General features: G+C 46.3%; 2 protein-coding genes across 2 annotated transcripts in view; one reads left to right on the plus strand and one right to left on the minus strand.

The window, feature by feature from the left end:
• The window catches only part of GPR39 (G protein-coupled receptor 39), a 201,755-nt gene extending 177,565 nt beyond the window's left edge, over positions 1-24,190 (plus strand). Inside the window, exon 2 of the mRNA XM_025430114.3 lies at positions 21,650-24,190. Within this exon, the coding sequence (XP_025285899.1) occupies positions 21,650-22,083 (434 nt within the window). The 3' untranslated portion in view covers positions 22,084-24,190. The remainder of the gene's footprint in view (positions 1-21,649) is intronic.
• The window catches only part of LYPD1 (LY6/PLAUR domain containing 1), a 44,288-nt gene continuing 41,014 nt past the window's right edge, over positions 22,314-25,587 (minus strand). The window contains exon 3 of the mRNA XM_025430126.3: positions 22,314-22,735. Coding sequence (XP_025285911.1) covers positions 22,500-22,735 — 236 coding nt within the window. The 3' untranslated portion in view covers positions 22,314-22,499. The remainder of the gene's footprint in view (positions 22,736-25,587) is intronic.

A 25,587-nucleotide genomic window follows, 5' to 3' on the forward strand; every position in this document is an offset into this window, starting at 1 on the left:
GCTGTCCTGTGCAGAACCCATCCCCTCCAACAGTTTCCCCCTCTGGCACAGGAGACCCCCTATTCCCCATACACTTGGTCCTAAGATGCCAGCTTAGGGCCTCAGGTAAGTAAGCCCTTTGCATGGGTGGCTTTCCCAGGATGACTCCTGATCCCCTGCACCAGGGCTTCTCAACACCATATAGTCTATGACACAGTCACAAAAGGGACATCCTAGGGAAGGGAGAGGGCTTCTAACAACCCACTCAAGCATCTCCTCACACAGTCCTCACATCCCTTTCTCCACTGCACTTTCCTGGGACTATGGAGCTTAGAGGCCATGCTGTCCCCAGGCTCTTTGCAAACGGCCCCATAGCACCTATGCCTTGCTACCTGGGGGAGCCATGTATGCAGCTCAGAGCCTCCTTTTCCCCCCAGGACAGGATCAGTTACTCTACATCGGAAAGGGAAGGTCTAGAAGGGGGATTCATGCTTCTGCAGCTAGTCTTCCTACCCACCCTCCAGTGTCTCTTGGAGTCAAGTTTGCATTATTTGTTTGTGCCCAGATACTTGCCATCACCTCATCTTTTCCTCTTCATTTCTCTGTTGCTGGTGGGTCCTATTTAACTCATCAAACCACAGTCTTTGCATTTTTGATATATCCAGCCTCCAGAGAAATCTGGAAAAGCCTCCTATGCATCTCTTCTGCTTCAGTGGTTTTCCTTTGGCCACAGCTGTTACCTGGCCTCTGCTCCAGCCCTGAGAGCTCTTTGCCCAGCTGCCACTGGAAGATTTCCAAGTTCCTGCCTCCTGTCCAGAGATGGCCAGCTGAAAGCTGGTCCCTGAGCTCAGGTGAATTCCCTTAGCTCATTACCAAAGTGTCTCTCAAAGAGCACATTAACACGGAAAGAAGCGTGTCATTGGCTTACCGCCGCAGATGTCCGTGACTTAGAGCTTACAGCTCCCGGTGATGGTGTCTAGAGCTGCCAATGCCCAAGGACTGAGCAGGATGGGTGGAGTGGGTCAACAGCACATTCTGATTTGGGATAAATACTGCTTCAATTTCAATGGATTCCTCCAAAGCAGGCTATTTTGTCATCATTATTGCCAGATCTTTGTGGGACAAGCAGTGCCTGAGGGATCTCTCACCACCTGTAGTCCTGGGCACATAACTCATCTATACAAATAATTGCCAGGTTGCCATTTGAGGTGCAGAGCAGGGATCGGGACAGTTGGGGTGTAGTAGATTCAGGGAGTATGGTGGAGGCAGGATTAAACCCTGGCCCTAGTCCGTCTAGCTGGTGTTTTTGGACAAGTCTATGATGTCTACCAAGTGGATTGAATGATGCCCAACTTCCCAGGTTATTGTGATTATTGAATTTATAAAGCCCCTTAGCTGGGCCTTGGATAATTCAATTCATCATGGCTTTTTAGTTTCCTCATCCTAAATAAGAAGGCTGCTTGAATGTTTCCAGCCGCTTCTGTGGGTGCTGGTGTTAGAGAAGCCCCATTGAAGAGTTCAGGTTGGAGGTGAAAGGGCCGCCCTATCCATTTCTGTTCATGCTCACTGACCCCCCCTAATCCCTGGTGGGGGAGAGGGGAGGACTCCTGGCTGGGGAGTTTTCAGAGGCTTGTCCAGCCACCCAAATATCAACAGGTGCCCATTGGGCAGATGAGGAACCCTCCAAAGAGTTTCAGAGATGTGCCCGCAGCCACACAGGTGGAAGAACCCAGAACCCTAGACTCTAGATTTCAGGTACCTCCAGGAAATCCTGAAGGGGAACTGAGGGAAGAGCAAAGAGGGGATGGTGGGAGAAGGAGAGTGGGGGGGGACATGGGGATAAAAAGCTTATGCGGGTGCAGCTTTAAAAGGTAAGGGCAAAATTAAAGCTTCTGAAGGAAGCTAAACCATTGCTTCCCCACCTCCTGTTCAGCCTACCCTCCAAAGACAGGATGGCAAATGATTCAGTGCATAAGCTCTGGTTTGGGAATCAGAGTATGGAAGCAAATTTAGCTCTAGCTCTACCACTAACTAGCTCTGTGACTTTGGGCAAGCTTCCTAACTTCTCTGGACCTTTCTTTGCTCATTTCCTCATTCATTCTCATCCAGAAAGCTGGATTAGAGCACCTGTTGTCTCTTCTAGCTGTAAAAATTTCTGTGACCATTCAAGCAAAAACCCTGGAACTTTACTGTAACTGCTCTTAGACGGGAAGCCAGCAAAATTACCTTAGAAGTGGCTTGCCAAGGCCCTGGAATGATGGAAAAGCCAAGAGCAGCCTGCATCTGATGCTGGGGTAGAGGAGCAATCTCCTACCCCTAATCCCCACCACTTCCCTTCCATCCATGCAGCCCAAGACTTTTTTAGCTCTCACAGAAGGGCTTCTATCTCAGTAACCTGTGTATAAGAGGAGGCCACAAATAACCAGAGTGACTGTGCCAGTCAGCTAAGGTGGCCATAACAAAATACCACAGACTGGGGTGGCTTAAGCAACAGAAATTTCCTTTCCTTAAAGATACTCTAGAGGCTAGAAATCTAAGATCAAGAGATCACCAGGTTTGGTTTCTCCTAAGCCTCTCTCTTTGGCTTGCGGATGGCCACCATCTCACCGTGTCCTCATATGGTTTTCCCTCTGTGTTGTCGGTGTCCTATAAGGATACCTGGTCAGAGCTGGATTGTGCCCCTCATAGTTGGGGCACTGTAATCTCATTTTAACTTAATTACCTCTTTAAAGACTTTGTCTCCAAGTGCAGTCCCATTCTGACGTACTGGGGGTAGGTAACCATTATCCTGACTTCTAATACCATATGTTAGCTTTTCCTATTTTTGTACTTTGTACACACAAAATCACATATCATGTAACCTTTTGTTTCTGACTTCTTCACTAAACATTGTGAGTTCATCCGTATTGTAGGGTGTGTTTGTATTCTGATCCTCAAGGCTTTCTGTAGTGTGAATATTCCACAGTTTCTAGTTCAATCGTTGTGCTGTGAAGTAATTTCCAGTTCGGGGCTATCATAGACAAATTCCTATGAACATTCTTGTACGTGTCTTCAGCTGTTGGCATATCTTGCATTTCTGTAGCTGTATACCTAGGAGTGGAGTTACTGAGTCCTAGGGAATGCATACAAGCAGCCTTAGGAGAGACTGTCAAATAGCTTTCCGTGGTGGTTCCAAGTTTCGGTACCACCAGCAGCATTTGAGTGTGATGGTTGTGCCATAGCCTTGCCTATACGTGTTTGTTTTTTTTTTTAAATTTCTGTGTGTGTGTATATATATATATATATATATATATAAGCTAAACTTTATTAAAATTAAAAACTTCTGCTCCGTGAAAAACAATAGGAAGAGAAGTAGAAGACCAACCACAGAGCAGGAGAAAATATTTGCAAAAGACACATCTGATAATTTCAGCCATTCTGTTGAATATGTGGGGATATCACATTGTCATTTTAATTGGCATTTCTCTGATTCATAATGTGGAACACTTTTGCATTTGTTTACTGGCCTTGGGGATGGTTATTTTTGTGAAGTGCCTATTCAAGTCTTTTGCCCTTTTTCTTTTCCTACCGAATCATCTGCTTTTTTTCTTATTTTATAGTAATGCTTTATACATTCTCTCTGAATCGCCTTCTGATTTGGGGACAATTTTGAGAGTAAAAGCAGGGAGCTAATGATAATTAAGGTACAACAAGTATTTTAAGCCAGGATCACCTGAGGCAAATTGGGTAAACTCTAATTTGATCAACCCGTAGTGTATTTGAGTTTTAAAAAGATTTTAAAAGGCAAATAGGAAGGCACCAAGGGCTTCAGGAAAGAAAAAAAAAAAAAAAAAAAGAAATTCATGTTTGTAGTACATGGTTTTTCAGGGCTCTCCATTCCCTCTTTTCCTGCTGAAGATGTTCACCTTCAGAGTCCAGTATTAGAATGAATTTTATTCCCATGTGGTGCTGATTCAGCACTCTGCTTTCTCTCTGCCCACAATCTGCTTTAGGGTCATTAAACTTGTGACATTTTATGATCCTCTTAGTCCAACCTCTGACTTTTTATTAATGAAGAAACAAATCTTGAGTGATTAAATGACATTCCCAAGGTCACACAGCTGGTTAGTTACAGAGCTGGAACTAGAACATAAGGTTGCAGTGCTTTCTTCAAGAGCATTTTGATAAGTCTCAATATTTAAATCAGCCCATAAATACCTTTGTGCGCAAGGTTAAAGGAATTGATATCTGTTGAAATATTAGGGGGTGGAGGGAGGGCACAGACCTGGAAGTCGGAGGCTCAGCCATTGATGGTGTCAGGTTTACCGTTCACTCTGTTTTCTCGTTGATTAAATAGGGTTCTACTGGAATGTCCTCTGATACACCTTCCAACTTTAAATTCTACATCCAAAAATATCTTGCATAAGGGAGGACAAGGGATATTCAACAGAAAGTTTTTGCAACAGGAAACAAGTAAATGAGTATAGATTTCCTTTGAAAGGAACGGATTGGGTTGCTTCAGTCAATAAAGAGAAAACAGAGAAATTAGGCTTCAAGTAGATAGAGTCCCAGTGGTATGAGTGGTGGAGAGCAGCCACAGCTGTCTCTCTTTTACCTCAAATAGGCAAAAGAAAATGTTTGTTTATACGAGGGCAGGGTTCGGATTATACCTGAGAGACTGAGTGATATTACCTTAGGAGGTTGAAAAATCTCCTCTGTAGTTCACTAAAGACATTTATATAATTGGGATTGTTAGGGTTGGAAATAAAAGAAAACCATATTAAAGTGGCTTAAGCAAAATCTGTTTGTGTTTATATAATTTTGATTGGCTTATATAATCGAAAAATCCATGGATAGATCCTTACTTCAGGCCTGGCAGAAACCAGAGTCAAGTAATGTCAGAGACCCATGCCTCTCTCTCTTGCTGTGTCTTCATTTCGCTTTCCTGGGCATTGGCATCCATTTCAGATAAGGATCTCCCATATTAGGGCAGTGATGCCACTTGCTTGCAGGTTTATGTTGTTCTGGCTTAGCAACTCTAGCAGAATATTTCTTTCCTAGTGTTTCCAGCAAATGTCCTATGGCAGGCTCTGGCCTGATCTGGGTCCCCTTGCCCCTCACTGAATCAGCTACTGTAACTCTGATTGTCCACTCTTTCATTATCTCTCTACCTTTGGCGGTTGAAGAGTGGAGTCCACTCCCAACCTGAACTTCAGGGATGGAGTCCGGGACAGTTGTTCCCCAAACGACTATCAGGGTTCTCTCACTGGAAAGAGGGAAGATTAATTCTAAGCAGACACAAAAACTGATGTACTTTACCATCTGTGATACTGTGATTTATAAGAAATATATGTGAACTTTGGAATTTATAGAGTGAGGAGAGCAATCAAGGTATCTTTTGTCATGTTTATGAGGGGACTTCTGGAAAGCACCTCCGGATGGGGGCTGGTTGCCAGCAGAACCAACTTTGTCATTAGAAGGGTGGGACTGAAAGTTTTCAACTCTGGGAAGGGGGAGGAGCTGCTGCAGATTGAATCAATCAACAATGATAAAAAATTTAATCAATCATGCCTGTGTAATGAAGCCTGCATAAAACCCCAAAAGGATGGGGTTCACAGAGCCTCCTGGTTGATGAACACATGGAAATGGAGGGAGAGTGGTGCCCCAGAGAGACCATGGAGGCTCTGCATACCTTACCCTACCTCGCCCCCTGCATCCCTTCCATCAGGCTGTTGCTCAGTTACATCTTTTTTTTTATAACCAGCTGGTAATCTAGTTAAGTGAAATGCTTCTCTGAGTTGGGTTAGTTGCTCTAGAAAATTAATAGAACCCAAGGTGGAGGTCATTGGAACCTGAAACCTATAGCCAGTTGGTCAGAAACACAGGTGACAACTGGACTTGTGATTGGCACCTTGAAGTGGGGCCAGGGGCAGTCCTATAGGACCTAGCCCTTCACCCATGGGATCAGGTGCTATCTTCAGGTAGACAGTGTCAGAATTGAGTTGAATGGTTGGGCACCTGCTTTCAAGTTGTGCAATCCAAGTGCAGCAGGATGCCATGCTCCAGGCACGATGGTGACAAAGGTATTAATTTGTCTTTCCCCTCAAATTCACGATTCTAGGAAACACAGAAGAAGGGAAACAATGTTTATTGAGGAACAATATTCCAAACACTGATATAGAACCTCATTTTATATATCTATAAGATTTTTTTTTTCAATTAAAGACAATGACGCGCAAGAAGGTTGAGCTACTTCTTCTGTGGGGTCACATTACTCAGCAGCGAAGGAGCCCAGTTCTCAGCCAGGGGTTCTAATCCTAAAACCCCCCTCCCTGCACAGTGCTGCCTTCTAAACTGGGGCTTCGGTGCCTAGAGATGTGAAGGTCCTAAATGTTAGAGTGGAAAGACAGAGCCTTGGCTGTAGAAAAGGATAAAGGGGTCTGGCCTAGGTCCTTTCCCGCCAGCTGGCCAGTCCAATGACCTGGGAAGAGCCTGTCACTTGTTCTGGACCTCCTTGTTTGTATCTATATAGTATGGGGCAGGAGGATTGATGGACAAATCTATAAGGTGCTGCAAAGCCAAGTATGACCAGTCTATGATCGAGTTGAAGCGGAGGGCCTAGCTGTGCTGGCTCTGGCCTTGGCACAGACCTATCCTAAGGAAGCTTTGGAGTTATGTGTTGGGCTTCTGACCAGGTTCATTCCCAGCATGTGCCATGACATGCCAATCCCCCACACCCATGAGTCTTCCCCTGGTGCTTCCCCCCCCACTCCCACCACCTTAGATGCATCTTGCAGTGTGTACTCTCCCCACCACACACATCTGGACCTTGCTTCTGCCAGTGGACACTCCCAAGTAGAGCCTTGCCCTGGGAAGCACTTACTTATTCTCAGAGGAGTTCCAGAGTTGATGCCCAGAGGCCTCTGTCATCCCCTGGATTCCAGCCTGCCTTTCCTGGGTTGAGCTGGTGTGCCTGAGGGCTTGTTTGGTCTCCTGCATCTTTCTTCATCCTCTCCCAGACTCCGCTCAGAATGCCCATAGTGTTGCCCCTTAAAACCTGAGAGACCTGCACATTCTAACGTGGCCTCGAGCAGGGCACTGGCAAGAGAGAACAGAGTCTTGTTCCTTTACCCACCCAGGACCACAAGCTGGTCTTCCTGGGGAAGAATAGGGCTGTCTCACCGCCTTTCTGCCCTGTCTCTCCAGGTTCTAGACCTATCCGAAGCCAGGCTATTCTAAGTGTATGTTCTAGGGTTGGGAAGGTAGCATCTGATTTTTCTCTTAAAACTCCAAAATCACTTTTCAAAGTATTATGCTAAGTGTGTGTGTGTGTGTGTGTGTGTGTGTGTGTGTGTTTGTATAAAATCAGTGCAGCAGGGTTCCAGTTAAATTAGAAATTCAGGGTAGGACCTTGGCACATATTTTAATGGGATTCAGTTCTTCCCTACTTTCAGTAAACTTGTGATGAGGGCCTACTAGGCTATGCTAGGCATGAGTTGATGGCTGGGATACATGTGGCCTTTGCTCTCCTGATCATCGCAGTAGGCCAGGTATTGGAAACTTATTAAAATAGTGTGGTTGCACTGTCAAGGAAGCAGGGACAAGGTCAAGAGAGGTTCTTTCTTTTGAATGAATAGGGAGCCCTTCCCAAAGGAAAGAATATTTGGGCAGGTAGGAGTTTCCTGGAATTCATCTTAGGCAAAGTTCTGGTATGTCCTGGAAATTTGAAAAAGCATGGAACTCAGCAGGGGAATGTTTGTAAAAAGCCTCAGGGGACAGGCAGTAGGAGAGTGGGGGAAAAACTGGAATGCTAAGTGATGCTAAGAAGTTTACATATGGTAGCACAGGCGACACATCAACGGGATGTCTTGTTAAAATCGCAGATTCTGATCAGGTCTGTACTGGGGCCTAAGATTCTGCATTCTTAGCAAACCTTCAGGGGATGCCATGGACCACTATCTGGGAAGGATGAAAGCATTTGGGTATCACTGAAGACTTTACATAAAGGGATGATTATAATCCTTTGAATGTGTATACCTGGAAACACTACAAAGTATAAGAATCCTGTCTAGTTCAGACAATATCCCTGTGAAATGTGATTCATTGACCCGTAGGTTTTAGAGGAGACTCCTGGAGTACAGAGGAGTTAAGTAATTAGAGCCTTACAGGTGGAAAGGGCCTCAGAAATCTAAGACAAACCATCATTTTACAGGCAAGGAAACTCCTTTGTCATCTCTGAGGTGGTTCTGGGTCAAACTTTCAAGCCCCACTTCTGTAATTTGACTGTGTTGCTCAATTAACATAGGTCCCTCCTTCCAGACAAAGGTTGGATGCAGATCTTTAGTCCATCCTTGGAAAGGTCCCATGCTTGCCTCCCTCTTTTGGTTAAGCTGTTGGAAAGGGTGTGGGACTAGATCTCTGGAAGAGAGGGTTGCAAACATGGACACATGATGCTGGAAGGATGTACTTGAAGTTGTGAGCATCTTTGCACAAGATCCCAGGTTTTAGGCTTTGTCTCCAACTCATTTTCGTTGTAACCTGAACCAAATTGATTCAGGGTAATGCTTGTCACCCTTTTCATCAGTTAAAAATAGAGATGACAGCCTCCCATCAATCCACCTCACTACATGGTTAGGAGCAGGAAACTGGTAGGTCTTTCTGCATGTATTGGGTACCGACTGTGTGCCAGATGCCGTGCCACACACTGCACACCAAGAACAGGACGGACCCAGCTCTAACCCCAGGGAGCTCACATGGCTGAGAAGACAGACGTGAAGTGCACACGTTCCAAGTTAACTACATCCAATTGTAGAGTGCGGCCAAGAAGTATGGGGTAATGGGTGCTTATAACGGGGGTCCAAATGTGAAATCTCAGCTTCTAGGAAGAAGCAGTCTTTCAGCTGATGACTAAAAGATAATGTAAATTAGGAAGATGAGAGGAAGGGAAGCAGCCTTGCTAAGAACTCTGAGGCAGGAAGGGATTGTCTGGCTCCAGGAAATGAGAAAGTGTTAGGTGTTCCAAACAGACACAGAAAACAGAAAGTGTTAGGTGTTCCAAGCAGAAGGTTGTATGAGGAGAGTGCGAAGGAATAAGCTAAGTCAGATCCTGTTAGGGCTTGTTAGAGACTGGGGATTTATTCTCAGGCCAAATATAAGCAATTGGGAGGTTTTAAGTAAGGGGATGACATAAACCTTTAAATTTAACAAGATGATCCTGGCTTGTGTGGAGAGTGTCTTGGGCAGGAGTGGTTTTGAACAAGACCAGTTAGGGAGCTAGTCCATGCATGAGAAAATGGCAGCCCCTATTAGGGGTCTCACAATGGGATGACCAGAAGGGGACAGGCTGTGGAGGTGTGTGAAAGGCTGAGGAATTTGAGGATGGGAAGGAGGAGGCTGAAGTAGAACGGGGTGGGGTGACTTGCGTGTTTTCAGTTGGAAAAACTCTGCGAGTGATACTAGAGTTGATTGAGGCTGGGGGCAGTGGAGGGAGGGCAGGTCTGGATGGATGGCTGGTCAGTCAGTCAGTTTGGACATGTCCCATCATAGATGCAGATGAGCTCTCCAGGCCATGATGTTGAGTAGGCATTTGGCTGTAGGGATCTGGCTCTGGATGTCTCCCGAGGCTGGCAACACTAGCTTGGGAGTGAATATCCTTAGCGAGGGTATCTCAGAGCAGAGGCATGGAGGAGGCACCCAGGGAGAGGGGGTGAGAAGGTGGTGGTAAAGACCTGGGGACAGTGCCTGGAGGTGCTCTGCCATTTGGTGGTCAGATGGAGGAGACAAGTGAGATAACAGATAAGGACCAGCTTCAACACGGAAGCAGGATGCTGTGATTGTTGGGCTGCACTGGATTTAGCGTGTAGAAGAGTGCTGCGCATCTTTGACAGTTATTGCTACACTCGGATAGAAGAACTCACGCTTCGTGCTCCCAAATCTGCAAGGCTATTTCCTCGGAGTATTTTTTAGCCCTATGAAAAGAAAAAAAAAAAAAAAAAATCCTACCAGAGGGATTTATTCTTATCCTGTCATGCAACAGTAATTTCATTTTCAAATCATTAACAGGAAGGCATCCTTATCTGATCATTCCTGATACAAAACCCTATCTTGGAAGCCCGATACCATCTCCTCAACTTCCCCGAGAGCTTTACTGATTTCAGTTGAGAACCCTCAGCTCTAAATAAAACACGGTATGAGCCTGGCTCCTTCCTGAACCTCTTTTGGTATCTCTCCCATCAGCTGAATCCTTTTTTTTTTTTTTCCTCCTGTCCTGGCATTTTGCTTTAGATTGTTCCCAGAATTTCATTGCTAACTTACATGATATGAGCAGATAATGGGAAACTGAACTTATTTTCTAATTTACCTTGAAACCAAATTTTAGATAATATTTATGAGGAGGGAAAGAGCCAGCCTATGATGGGTGAGAGTAGCCTTTACCTCTGAATGTAAATGACTTTTTATAGGAAAGTATCCTTCTCCAGAACTCTCAGTGTGCATGGGAGTGGGGGTGGGATAGATGCATTTGCTTTCCATAACATAATTGCAATCAAAAGCAGACCTTCTCTAGTCTAGCCTCCCAGACTCCTATTCAAAGCTAGTTTGTTTCTTTGAATTCCACCAAGCTTTTCTCTTCCTAACAGGAAACTTCATTGTGTTCACCTTAAATGTAAAAAGGCCTTTTCAAGATGACTCATGCTTTACCAGAGAGATGTGCTTGGGGAGGTGTTTATTTTCTGACAGCTAAGATTCTGAGACACCCATGGAAACAAATATATTTCAGAACTTGTGGCCATTTGAATTGAAATGCCTTAATTTGAATTTGGGACTCAGAAAGCATTTGATCTGTCACCCCCACGCCCCCCATGGGGCTCCACAGCTGAGTGGCAGGGTGGGCAGTAGAGTCAAGAGCACCAACTCTAGATCAGACTGCCTGGGTCTAACCTCTGGCCTGTCCTGGCCAGCTGTGTGTTTGGCCAGGAGATGTAACCCATCCTCGCTTCAACTTTCTTAGCTGTATGATAGCAACAAAGTCAAGGCAAGTCATGGCCACCTTGTGGGGCTTGCTGTAATGTTTAAATAATCAAGTGTAAGTTAAGTGTTAAGAAGGGTGTCTGAAATATACACGCCTTAGGTTAATTTTAGCGAGTATTACCTCCACCCTGGAGCAGCCGATGGGATTAGGTAATCAGTAGTAGTTGCTGCCATTCATGCCCCACTGCTGTGCTCCTTTCGGGCGTGTATGTCCTTGAGATTTTCTTACAGTCACTCCATGAGGCAGATACTATTATTTTCGCCATTTAAACCCAGATCAGTCTGACAACAAATCCCAGCGCTCACCCCCTCCACTGTATGGGAGCTCAGCCTGGGGGTTACATGGCTATGGGGCACTGGGTGTGGGTTGGGATGTGAGCTGGAGGGTGGAGTACAGTATGGAGGACAAAAAGCAAAGATTCTTAGCTTAAGTGACCAGATGATCGGACAGTCATGGAGCCTCCCTGCCCCTTGTCATTCTTCCTGGAGAGGAATTGTGTGGGGACAGTGAGCCAGGGAGGGGCTCGGGGCTCCTGTCTTCCTGTGATTTGGAATTTGTCCTCCTTGCAATCCTGCTGTCCATCAGTTGTTTCTTTCATTATGGCCTCTACTCCTTGCCTCTCTTCTTGAAACCCCAGCTTACCCCTATGTGTGTATTCGGGGGAGAGATAAAGCATTCAAGGTTTTAGAGCAGAGTGGCTAAAGCTCTAAACCCAAGTAGGGGAAAGAGCTTTGACCTGGAAGTGAGGAGATTTAAGTCCTGGTCCTCTCTTTGCTACTGTTGAGCAAGATAACCCTGCTAAAGTCATGGAATTGTTCTGGGCTTTGTGAGTTTAGGATTAGAAGGTGTCTGATATTCAGTGGTTCTAGTCAACCTTCCCCTGGATCTCTGACCTTGGGGAGCTATGTAGGTGGCAGTGAGGATGTAATGGAGATGGTGATGATGGTGGAAATGGTGGCAGAGAAGGGTGATGGTGTGGAGGTGACGGTGATGATAGAGGAGACGGTGGTGGCAGATGGGGTGGTGGGCTGGAGGGGCTGATGAGGGTACTAATGGTCATAACTATGAAGAGCCCTTGGCTGGCAGCAGGCACTGTATCGAGCACTTTATTTCCACGTTTCATCATCTCAGCAGCTCTTGCTGGGTCCATTTTGTAGATAAGAAGCTCGACAGAATAAAGCTGAGCATCCCTTAGTGGGTGGAGTTGCCTAGGTCACATGGCGGCCAAGCCAGAAGTGCCAGGAAATACATTACCAAAACATTTGTGATGGGCACAGAGCAGGGAGGGGCATAATCTGGCCTCCCTTGTTTTCTCCCCACATCCTCTGCCCCTAAGGCCAAGTTGTGCCCAGATGGAAATTGAAGGTTATAATTGCAGGATTGCATTTTTCCTGGGGACACACAGCAGGTAACATAGAAATAGTCCTCCACCACCTTTACCAAATGCTCTTCTAGGTGCTTTCTCTTCATCTCTGAGTTACCACTTTGGCTGCTGACCTCAAACCTTAAGCTTTGAGTTTTGGCCTGCAGCCTCTCTAACAAAGACTGTGGCATCTTCATGGAGGCCATGATTTATCACATGATTTGGGGACAAATGAACGTCCTCCAACTTGTCTCTCTGGTGAATGTGGCTCTTCTATATCCTGTCTTACCTGCTGACCCTCACTGTACTCTGCTTATATCCATCAGGCCATCTTGGAGAGAAACCGGATAACATATTTTTAGTGTAGATAAGCTAAGGATTGGTGAGTAGCAAAGGGCTTGGGACACTAAAACTGCAGACCTCTGAAGACACTTGTCAGAATTGAGACTTCTCAGTCCCTGTCTAGACCTCTTTCTTGGGCTCAGGGGTTCTTGTCTTGCTTGAATGAAAAGGTGATTTTTTCTTGCAATTCCCACTGTCTCCTTCCCTTCTCATCAGGATGGGGGGGGGTGAAAATCATGCAGGCTCTAGGCTCCATGTCAGGAGGGTTTAGTGTGGACCCTCTGGACAGGGCAGCTAGCTTCATATTGATTCTATATACATTAGATGAATTCAAATGCATTTAATATACATTAGATGAATTAGATGATTTTATATACATTAGATGAATTCAATACATTAGATGAATTAGATGAATTCAAGTTTTAAATGCCCTCTTGCTCAGCCCTTACCTGGAACCACCAGCACTCTCCCTACCTCCCACAAACCTTTACAGTGGGGAGGGTTTTCTGTTCTGTGCCAAGGATACAGTGGTGAATATAAAACATCTTGCTTCCATGGAGTTTATGGTCTAGTTGATGCTGCAGTGTTATGATGACAGGGACAGGAGTAAAAGGTGGCGGTGAACTTGTAGTAGAAAACTTGATTTAGCTTTGTGGAGCTAGGAAGGCTTCCTGGAGGCATTGACAGCAGACACTTGTAGATTAAGAGCTGGACAATGCATGGGAAGTCGGGGAGGAGGAGAGAGGAAGGGACGGAAGAGAAGGAAGAGCAGAGGAAGAGAAAGATATGGTCTGGATCTAGGCTTGTGCAGGGTCTTGGAGTCTGGGGAGGACAGGGGGCCTGCTCACCCCACCTGGGCCTAGCCTGCCTCAGTCATACTCAGCACCAGTTTCCCCAGAGACTCTATCTTGCAGCACTGAGGAGGTGCAAGCAGCGATCTTGGAAAGAGAGAGGCAGGACCAGGTGATCTGCAGGCACATTTGCTTGTCTACACGCTCCCAGAATGCCCATGTTGCCTCTGCTGAGCACTTGGCTGAGTACGGCATTACCTAAGGTTTGTGTGGTTTCACTGGGTTCTGAGAGGAGCTTATGGCCAGTGCAGACACCACCAGACTGGGAGGCCCTGTGTTTGGACTTGTGGGCTGTGTAAATTTTGGGGTCCTCATCCTAGATCTCTGGGGATTCTCCTGGTTTACCAGTAGACTCAGAGCTTCTGTTTTTCTTTCAGTGCTAGTGTTTAAAGCTTTGATTCTCTACCAGTTGCAGGAAACTAAATTCCATTAAAAACTGCAGGCTTTCAGCCATAAAAACTGATGAGTGTTTGTAAATGGCATGGCTGGCTGGGGGGCTGGGATGAGTTGATCCACGGAGGGGGGCCTGGCCATCCCACAGTCTGCAGCTTCCCCTGGCAGACTTAGAGAGCATCATGGCCCTCATTATCACCACCCACTCCTGTGCTGGGTGTTCCCAGGGAAGAAGCATTTCTTGCTGAGGAACAGCTTTGGGCTTTTATAGCCACGCCACACACGGGGACCTAACTATCAGTGGATTCCGAATAGACTATTTGCATAGAAAGCCACACAGCTGCATACAGTTGAGATCACACAGAAAAATATTTATTCAGTGGATTCCAGTTGAGCATTTAGCATGCATTCATAAAGGAAGAGAGACACTAAGCCATAATGCTGACCCTATATGCCGCTCACTTTGAATACATGTGGCTGTCCTACAGCTCCCAGACAGGAGGGCTTGTTTTAGAATTATATATTTGCAATTGTAGCGATTTATAGCTTGTCTTCTTGTCCCGGAGCTTGTAGAGCAGAATGAGATGGATGTAATGCCTAGCAAATTGCAGGCCATTTTGGAATCTGGGTCTCTGGCCTCAACATGGTGGATGGAGCCACACTGGGGACAGAGTCCTTTCCTAGGCTCCATCAAATAGCTGGGGCAAAGATAGGACATCCAACTATCTGTCTCCATGGACAGAAGCGGCCATGTGTGGCCTTTACATCATTTTAAAGTTGTGGCCTGTGCCCTGCTCTGAAAACAAATTCCAACTGCTCTTCTGTCTTCCCCTAAACATTTTTCAACAGGAAAGAGGGAAAGAAGGCAGATGGGTTTAAACAAAAGTCACTAAGCCCACAGGCCACAGGAAAAGTGACCGCAAGGTATCCAGGCACGCCCTGGCAGGGTCAGAGAACACGGGAGGTGGAGCAGGATCTCAGAGGGTGTATGTCCAGTGCTCAGCCAACACCCAGGCCCCTCACATCCTGTCTGCATTCCTTCCAAAACCTTTCTGCTTTCCTTTGGATAACGTAGCAGTGTGTGGCAACCACCCTTCCAGGAAGCCACCTGTTAGCTGTTAGGAACTTGCCTGCTGCTGATGTAGTCACTTTCTCAAAGGCATCAAGGAAAGCCACGGAGAGGGAGAGGAGGAGTGTGTGGGCAGTGTAAGCAAGGGCTCTATAGGGCCTGTTTATGGTGACCTTGGGAAGAGATGGAGGGGAGAAGAGAGAAGGCAAAGGCAATACTCAGGAATGAGGGAGGGGTTCTCAGTTCCTGTCAACTCAGTCTGCAGACACTCGGGAAAATGGGATGCTTCAAAATGTGACCAACGTGGCAGTCATAGGGCCACAAATACCCGGTGATCCAGGCTCTCCCTCAACTTGTGCTTGTCTTAGACTAGTTCTCAAATTTGAGTAAGCATCAGAGGTTTCGATGCTGCTGTTCCAGGAACCCTGCTTTGAGAACCACTGTCTCAGTGATGAGAGACTAAACCAAGGTTGGTGTTGATTTGGGCTCGTTGGATGCGGTAAAGTCAGAGAGATCAGTGTCTCAACTGGCTGACAGAGGCAGATTGGCAAACACAAAGGTATAAATCAAGAAAGTGCTAAAACCTTTTATTGGATGTATTTGTCTTTTCCTGGCTTTTCATTCAACTAACCATATGCTTACTTTCCACTGACAATTGCTATTTAAATGTCACTTGACAAGCAGCTGTTCTTTATCCTACTATATGCTGGTTAATTTATTGTCCACAAAACCTGATGGAGTGGTCTCTAATGGGCCTCATTTCCCACTGTCTCCACCCACCTCTTCATTCTGGTTCTGGCCCCAGCCGTACTGAGGCTGGCAGTGGTTTCCTCTATCCCCTGCTCATGCTCTGTCTTTGCCTGGGTGCCCTTTTCCAGGCAACTCTCACTCCTCTTTAATTTTCTGAGTGTTCACCCCCCATGGGGAAGGTCAACCAGCTCTTTGCTACCATAAAACTGTGGCCAGATGGCTCTCATGGCCCTTTGCAAACTACCCAGCTGTAGCTGCCTCATCCTCCTCAGCTTTTTATTGTTAGTGCCTAGGACAGGGTGTGTCAATGGCTTCAGCCAATCAGGGAGGTGGTTGTTGAGTGAGTCAGGTCCAGAGGACTGAAATTGAGGGCGAGAGGCACGGAAGGGGAGATATCTAACGCCTCCTCACTGTGGTCAGGTTAGAGAGACCTTGACTCTGCTGGCAGAAAGAGGATAGAAAAGCTATTTTAAGCACAGAAAACCTAAATGATTCTCCATAAGCCCCTCTGTGCTCCCAGGGCTTCAATGATTCAGTACAATGGGACTCCCAAGGCCAGGTGGAAAAGCAAATCTTTGGGATTCCTTTAAATCACAAATTACCTCTGCTGGAGAAAGTTGGAATATTCAAATCTTTTTGGCTTAATAAGAGACTAAGTGTTCTTTTCTAGCAAGTACCTAAGAAAGATGAACAGACTGATGGATAGATGGGTCCTTGCTGGCTTGGTCACCAGGTCATGACCTGGACTCCTATCTTGCTTTCCAAACATTGCTTCAGCTCCCCTTGGCTACATCTCACCTTTCTTTGGAGGGAAAGTATGTGTCTCAGGGCTTTGTCGTTGTGCCTGTGTTTGGGTGCCCGGTTCTAAAATTGAATCCAGAGAATGACTTCAGCTGGGATTTGAGACTGACCTGCCTCACATTGCATTCCATGCTGTGGATAGACACGATTTGAGCCTAAAACTGGGGCAAAGAAAACTCCATTGGACTGGAATGATAGGCTTGTTTGCCAATTCAGGGTGGAATTCCATATTCAGAGCAGTAAGGCAAGATCTCCCTGCCCTTGGAGATCTTGGGGGAATGACTTAGCCTCAGTTTCATCATTTGGAAGACAAAAGGGTTCTATGCCTGGTCTCCAATCTGCTCTCCCAATCTCGGAGGATGCTAAGATGAATTCTGGGGAGCACAGGAAGAGCTACCTTCACTTGAAAGGCTAGAGGGGAGAAGAGAGAGCCCAGAGTTAGATGAACAAATATGGCCATGTCCCAGGTGGCATCGCTTCACCTCTTCCACAGATTGCACCAGGCAGGCTGACTCAAATGCTGTTGAAATGTCAGGCTTTAGGATGAGATGTTGTTGGACATCGGTATTAGTTCTGTTTTTTAAACAACATTACGCTGCCAAGAATAAATCTGTGTCCTCGTCTAATGGTGCCTGTCATTTTAGTGTAGTGATCAAGGAGGAAAAATGGAAGTACTTTATGTGGAAGAACAGATAAGCTATGAAGGTGTTTCTTAACCCAGAGTGCAAGGCTGTCTGGAATATAATACAGCTCTATCAATAATGCAGTTAAAATAGTTTACCTTCTTAACACGACTGGGTTCAGTTCACTGATCTTCATTCGAGTTCACCGTAAAGTTATTTAACTGTGGGCTACACATTATACCATACAGACCAAAGCATTATAGATTTTTCCAAATGTAAGTCCAAGCTGATCGCAGCGAAACATAAATTTTCAAATCTTTAATATACTCTATTAAGGCACGAATAAGATTTTAAAGCTTTGTCTCAACTAGAGTAGCTAGGACTCGAGCTGAACTAGTTGCAAAGAGCTCAATAAAAAAGTTTACCTTGGGACATGGTAGTTACTCTCAATGGCATCTAAAATAATGCACTTCCCGCCCCCCCCCCCCAAATGTGAAAGTCAGCAATCACCTGTCATCGTAAAATGACAAATTTCAAAAGGGGGCTGGTTCGGTTACCAGAGGCTTCCCACCAGAGGCTGACCACGGATGCACACTTCACATGTGCCAGGGGTGGGCGCCGCTAGGCCTAATGCTCCATTTTCCTAGAAAAAAATTATCTTTCAAAGTGCGGGAGGAAAGACACCAGCCATTTTTCCCAAACTCTAGTTGCTATGGGAGAAGTATATTCCAACAACCCTGCAGGGTATTTAGTACAATCTGTTATTCCAAAAGGACTAGGCAGGATTTAGAAAGAGAAGTGCAAAATATCATTTTGTGCTCTGAGAATGATTTAGACTATAGATAACTGGCAGTCCCCTCATACAGAGGCTTTTGATGAAAAGACTGGCTAAACCCACTCTACCCTAGGCTGAGAATTCCTACTCAGATATGGGATCGGGATCAAGTCGGCTGCATCAGAATCTTAGGAAGAAGAACACAGGTGGGATGAGGGAGCCCTTGGTTTGATAGGGATCATACACTGGGTATGTGGCTGGGAAGGGGGGACATTAAGGAGTCGTCTTGTGGGGACAGGTGCTTTAACTTGTACTATCGATGCAGCCATGTGTGGCTGGTCCTAGTTGAAATGTATTACAAGAATAAAAACCACACTGGGTCTTCAAAGTATGGGGGGGGGGAATGTTAAAGCTCTCAATTTTAGTTTGCATGTTGACATTGCACGTGAAATAATATTGGGAGCTGCACTATAAGAAACATTCAGCTTGATACCTTGTTTTTCTGCTTTTTGAATGTGACTATTCAAAATAGTAAGTTTAAACCCACCTAGGTAGCTTATACTTCTAGTGGTCAGGGCTGCTTTATATCCATTTCCTGTCTTTCAAATAGAAGAACATGAGAAGCAATAATGGGTCTCTCAGGAAAGATAATAAGTGTATAAAGGATGTTGGAGTCTTGGCAAGCACATGTCCCAGTTGCAGGACGTGGGCAACTGACCTGAGCCTCAACTTCCTCCTCTGTAAAATGAAGATAGTCACAGCATTGTGTCTCACCAGGGTATTGTCAGAAGTGACAAATGCACAGGGAAAAAAAAGCACGGAGGGCTTAGCACAGAGCCTGACATAGGGAAAACTCGGAACTTTACATCATTTTTGGTTATATGTAAAGACTTTTCTGATGCCTAATATTTTTAAAAATGATTCTATCTTTTTGAAAGAAAGCGGGGGGGGGGGGGGGGGGAGAGAGAGAAGCAGGGAGCTGACCCAGGCTCATCCCGGGACCCTGAGATCATGACCTGAGCCAGAGGCAGGTGCTTAATCGACTGAGCCCCCCAGGCGCCCCTCTGATGCCCAGTTTTTCATCCCTGTGTATTTCTAACTCTGCTCTGGTTCTCCGGGTCTGTATTTGCGATCCTGCCTTGCTACCGTACACCCACAAAGCTGAGATTCCCCCTTTCCTTATCATTGGAGAATCTTGGGTCCAGTCTCTATTTTCAGCAACTTGTTCAGAATAAGGCTCCCCCAGCTTACTGACCTCAGCTCACTTGGATTGCAGAACAAAAATTTTCTCCTGGCTAAGACTGCAAAGTCAGGCCACAACTCTTCAACTGCTCCCATCCCTTGCCTCATACCTGACATACTCGGTCTTGCTTTTTACTGAACTTCTTTTGATGGGAAGGTCAGTCAAGGACAAACAGATACCAGCAAAGGGGGTGAGGGTAACAAGAAGGGTCATGCAGACAGGAGCTCAGTAGAACAGGGCCAAAGCCAGGATGGAAGCACAAGGACTTCGTAACTGGCCCCACAACCCCAGCCCTTTATCTCACTGCCTTTTCCCCCATGGGCTTGAAAAGCTGTGCTAGGTTCAACCCGAGTCAGTACAAGTGGGTTCTGTCGCCTTGCTAGATTCTTGCCTCCTGAAGCTTCCCACAGAGCAGGTCAGCACACATCTGAAACCCCGCGCTCGATTTCCATATCCTGGGAACTAAGTCTTCAGATGAAGGTGGTTGTGCTCGTGTGAAAGGTAGTGGCAGAGAACAGAAGCCTCAGTGGAGACACGAAGCTTCCCTAGGCAGAAGCTTCCTAGCCTTTTCAGTTAACGAGACGAACCTTTCAGTCGGGACCATCTCTGATAAAACACGAGGAGGAATCACTTACCAATTACTTCGAACAGCACACATGGCTGGAAGCATCCGCGCTTCTCAAAGCGGGGGGACAAAGGCTCCCCATTTCCTATGCAAGTATTTTTTTTTTTAAACACAGGAAAATGTTGATTTTTGTTTCCACTCAGCAGCTGTAACTGGAGGTGATTCAGACTAAACTCTTAAGGGGACTTTTTTTTTTTTTTTTTTTTTGGCCTTTTCATCAGATCGATGTTACTTTGCTCATTTTATTTTTAGATTTACTGAGTGTTCTCAGGGAAGCGACTCAAAGGAAAGAAATAAGCAAATTGGTTTGAGTTTTAAGCTTGGGCTGAGGTTTGGCAAGAAATGATCAGGGCAGGGGAGTTTCCAGGCCACCATTGCTGACAGCTGGGATTTGTGGAGGATTTGTTGAGGGAGCTGGGTCATTTATTTCAGTGCAGAGAATATACCTAAGGCTACTCAGACACCCAGGTAAGGCTTGCTCAGGTGAGTGTGTGTGGGATGGCCGACCCTGGATGTGCAAATGTGGCTGGTTTCCTGGGGCATTTATTAATGAGGTATGTACCATGGATCAGAGGCAGAAAGGGATTATTGCCAACCACTGCTTCCCTGTGGTTTCCTAGAAAATACAAACGTTTGAAATGTGAACAAATCTTCTTACTATGATAATCAAATTTAGGAGCAGGAGGAAGCATTTCTAAAAATTCAAAACACCGCTTTTAAGATCTCAGCTCTCCACACAGGAACTTAAATTCTGGTGTCTTGGCTCAGGGCGAAGAGAGCACACGATCTGTTGATTAGATCTGCATAGATTCCTGATCTTCCTCTTTTGGGACGTGGTGACTTGGTTCTGTTTTTTTTTTTTTTTTTTTTTTTTTTTTTTTTTCGGTCACCGTAGATAAATTCTCCTTTTCTCTGTCAGAGGTCATAGAAACAGAGATGAGCATGTAGGTTGAGATGCAAGTATGTGGGCATGCAGACATGTCCATTCATTCAGGCAACTCTTGACCTGCATATGGGTCACTAAGTGGTGGTCTTCCAGGGCCTAATCCTTTTGGAGGCTGCTGTGACTCTGTGCTGCAAAGGCATGCTACTGGCTGAACTTGAAATTTGCTATTTTCCATTATTTGAGGATAATTGTCTCCCCCCGCCCCCCCAACCATGAGGGTGGACAAGATGATATAACTAAAAAAAAAAAAAAAAAAAAAAAAAAGAAAAATCTGAAAATGAACAAAAGTCCTGTTGGAGATAGAAGCATTAGAATGACAGGTGTGCACACCGAACAGCATTCTCAGCGCGGGGCTTTTCTTGATTTTGTGTCACTTGAAATGGAAAGCGCAACCAGCGTCCCTGGCTACGCTGGTTTGTTAGCAGGGACACCGTTTCCGCTCATCCTGAAAATACCGCGGGGTGTTCATGGGGACGTGCCCTAAAGATACAGGTGTCGTCCCACCTGACCTTCCAGAGAGTCTAGGTCGATTTCCTGAAAAAAAAAGACAGAACTGGGTGGCTGGCCTGCCTAGTGAGCTTCCTGGATACCCAGCAAGGAAAACGGGTTTTAAAGTAAGAGCTATCAGAAAGGGAGACTCCTAACCCTGGGCAAGGAACAAGGGGTGGGGGAAGGGGCGGAGGGTGGGGGTGACTGGGTGGGGGAAGGGGCGGAGGGTGGGGGTGACTGGGTGGGGGCCCTGATGGGCTGAGCGCTGGGTGTCATTCTGTATGTTGGCAAATCGAACACCAATAAACTTAAAATACAAAAGGTAGGAGCTACCCCGAGGTGCAACGGGGCCCAGCCTTCGGGGGCCTCACGCGCCGCCCTCTCGCCCGCAGGGCTGATCGTGGTGACCCTGGCGCTCTGCTGGCTGCCCAACCAGGTGCGGAGGCTCATGGCCGCGGCGCAGCCCAAGCACGACTGGACCCGGCCCTACTTCCGCGCCTACATGCTGCTGCTCCCCGTCTCCGACACCTTCTTCTACCTGAGCTCCGTCGTCAACCCGCTGCTGTACAACGTGTCCTCGCAGCAGTTCCGCACGGCGTTCGGCCAGGTGCTGCGCTGCCGCCTGGAGCTGCCGCCCGCCCGGCACCGCGGGCACCTGCGCGGCCGCGAACCCGCGCCCTCGCCCTCGCCCTCGGGGCGCCGCCCCCTCCTCGCCGCCGCGCCCCCGCCCGGTTCCCCCGCGACGACCCGCCAGGTGCGCTTGGCTACGTTCCAGAGCGAGCCCGAGCCCGAGCCCCACAACGGTTTGCAGGAGCAAGAGGTGTGAATGTCCAGGATGCGACGGGCCTGGAGGCCGACGTGGCACCCCCCCACCCCCGCCCCCGCCCAAGCGACGTTAGCCTGCCACGGGGGTGACAACACACTGTGCCTGGGAGGGGCAGGGGTCTCGGAAGAAACTGGATGCCCCCCTCAGTGCCTTCTAAGGGCTGATGACCTGGACTCTGGGGACAGACTTGGGGTCCAGGCTCTTGCTCACCCCTTCCTTTAAGTACACACTGAAAATTCAGACCGAATTTATTCAGGGCTTACAAAAATGTTTCACACGGAGCTCTTTCACTGGCAAAGGAACGGAAGATGCTGATCCTACTCCCCTCCCACCCCAGAATCAAAGGACACCCAGGAGAAGCGGGGGGAGCGAGGGCCCCAAGCACGATGCAGGAGGCGCCAGGGTCTCCTTCACCTTCAGCAGTGAGCCCAGAGGAGGGCGAACTGGAGGAGCAGGATGGTGGTGGGGAGCCCCGGCCGAAGAGCCAAGGCCGAACTGCTCCGCTTCTTGGGCCGGGGCCCGTTGCACAGAGGGGTGTTGCAGCAGCTGATGCACACTGAGTTCAGTTTCCCAGGGGAGCAGAAGGATTGGTACCCGGCGGAGGCGATGAGGCAGGCTGCGGATGAGGCACACGACTTGCGGTACATGATCCCTGCAACACAAACCCAAGGACCTGGGTTAGCTGCTGTTTCTTAAATGACAGCTCATCTTTTCTCCTCCCACAGCCCAGGAAGTTGCTTGGGGTGGTTTCATTGAGCGCTCACCCCTCCCCCACCAAACTATGTAAGTAAGAGGACTTCTTCATCCTACAGCTCCCTTCCTTGTTGTTGTTGCAAAGACCTATTAAAATCAAAGTGCACTTAAAATTCACACAGAACTTTTTATTTACCTTTTTTTTTTTTTCTTTAAATTGCTGTCTCATGCCAGGGAGAGTGATACTATACTTTAGGGTTTAATAAACACATAGGTGAGAGCCATCATAAAGTTATCTGAAGAACTAATACATAGAAGAACATGATCCCTATTGAAGGAGCCCTGATTTTTCTGAGGTTTCAAGGTCCACCACATTTTAGGGAGGGGGTGACCTAGTGTTGACAGTGTACCCAGGAGAGCCTTTTTCCAGGAAACAAGCTTTGCCCTCAGAATATATGGCCATCTGCCTATTTAGCATCGCCACCCTTTAATAACCTAGGAGCACATATGACCTGTCCGAATTACAGCACTGTCATCGAATAATCAGCTCTTAAAGCTGGAACCTTCTTAAAATAATAGCTAACTTCATTTTTATGCTTTCCTGTATGCCAGGCACTTTACAGAGGGCTATAGAATACAAGTTCATTTACCACCTGCAGTGACACTACAGGGGAGGTCCCCATTTCAGAGATGGGGCACATTAAGGGCAAGAGAAGTCGAGGAATTTACCTGAGGACACACTACTGGCCTAGAGAGGAGCTGGGATTTGAACGTAGCATTCTGGCTCAATTCTGTCAAGACCTTATGACTATATATGTGCCAAAGCAGCCAGTCGTAAACTACAAAAACGTGGGGTTTTTTGAGAAGGGGGAGATAAATAATACGTCTACAATAGCCAGACCTGGAAGTAAATGGCTTTAGCTTGTGTGCTGCCCTGCACAGCTGAGAGCTCAAACGTATTCCACTAGTAGCCAGGGCTCCTTACTTTCTGACTCCCTGCAGAGATGTTTTTTTGCAGGCATTGCTTTGGTTCGCACCCCCTCCTCATCAATTGTGGCTTTGAGTTATGGAGAAATAGTACAGAATTGAGCAACCTAAAACTTCCAAGTGGAAGGTAAAGAAATACTTAAAATTATATGTTTTAAAGTCATTTTTGTGCTATAGCTGCACATTTGAAAGGATGGAGTTCCTAGTAGTGTTTTAACACTGTAGACAGTAGCTGCTCTGGTAAGATGTATCGGGAAAGATAAAGTCCTTGGACAAAGAATGTGTGCATATGTATGTGAGAGGCACTGATTTGTTTAAAAAAAAAAAAAAACCTGCTGCTGGGCATTGCCCGTTAATAGTTTCCTGTATTCTCTACAAATTTTACTGCCTTTTGATAGTTCAACTTCAATAAACTTTATTAAGTGAATTTTTACAGTGAAAAATTAAGTATTTTTTATTTTAAGAAAAACTCGATAAAAATGTCTCCTAACTAACTCCACCTCAGAGGTTAGCACTCTTCAGTGTCTGGATGGCCTCCTTCCAGGCCTGTTTCTATACATTTACATATGACTCCATGGAAAAATTAAGTATGTGTGTGTACACAGCTTTGTTAATGGTATCGCGTCCTATATGCGGTTTTACAGTTTGCATTTTTAAGCCTAACTCTGTAGGGCTAAGGGATGATGATGAGATAGGTTAGATAAATAATACACAAAAGGAGCCCTGATTTTTGTGACTGCCGCCCACAAGACGTTGGTGGCAGCACCTATTCTGGTGGCCAGTGGAACTTATGCTTGTGTTCCCATAGGACTCTATATAGGTCCATTCTTTAAAGTTGGTGCCTCCAGGTCTAACTTCCAGTTAGCCTGGATCAAAGCACTGAGAGCCTCCCCTTGGGGACACTGACCTGTCTTGGCACATCCTCAACTTCTGGAAACTATTAAAATGAAAATAGGCTGCTTGAGAAACACAAAGAGGAATGATGTAAAGAAAACAGAGGAGAAAGACTGAGATAAGGCTTCAGAAAGAACCTTATAGAAACATGTAATTTACCTCACAGAGTTAAAAGTAATGGTCCTAAAGATGCTCACCAAACTTGGAGAAGAATGGATAAACATTCAACAAAGAGACAGAAAATATAAGTATCAGGTAAAAGTCACAGAGCTGAAGAATACAGTAACTAAACAGAAAATAATACCAGAGGAGCTCAACAGCAGGGCAGAGAAACTTACTCCATCAGAGCAGCAAAAAGAAAAGTATAGGTAGATGAAGGGACCTGAGAGACCACATCAGGTAGCTAACAGTCTCTTTTTTAAGAGACCCCGAAGGACAAGACGAGGACAAAAATATAGGCTGAACATTTCCTGACCCTGGGGAAGGAAAGAACCATCCAGGAAGCCCATAGAGTTCCAAATAAAGTGACCCCCAAAGAGACACACACCAAGACACATTATAATTAAAATGTCAGTGTTAAATGCAGGAAGAGACTCAAAACCAGCAAGAGAAAAACAACTTGTTACGTACAAGGAAACCCCCATTACACTATCAGCAGACCCTTCAGAAACTTTGCAGGCCTGAAGAGGCATGATACAGTTCAAGTGCTAAAAAGGGGGAAAAATTTCCAACCAAGAACACATGGCAAAATTATCCCTTAGAAATGAGGGAGAGTTTCCTAGGCAAGCAAAAGCCAAATGAGTTAATCATCACAAAACTTGCCTTACAAGAAATGTTAAAGGGTCTTCTTTAGGCTGAAAAGAAAGGGTGTGAAATAGTGGCAAAACAGGGATGCCTGGGTGGCTCAGTGGTTGAGTGTCTACCCTTAAC

The sequence above is a fragment of the Canis lupus genome, chromosome 19, assembly GCF_003254725.2.
Source record: "Canis lupus dingo isolate Sandy chromosome 19, ASM325472v2, whole genome shotgun sequence".
Lineage (NCBI taxonomy): Eukaryota > Metazoa > Chordata > Mammalia > Carnivora > Canidae > Canis > Canis lupus.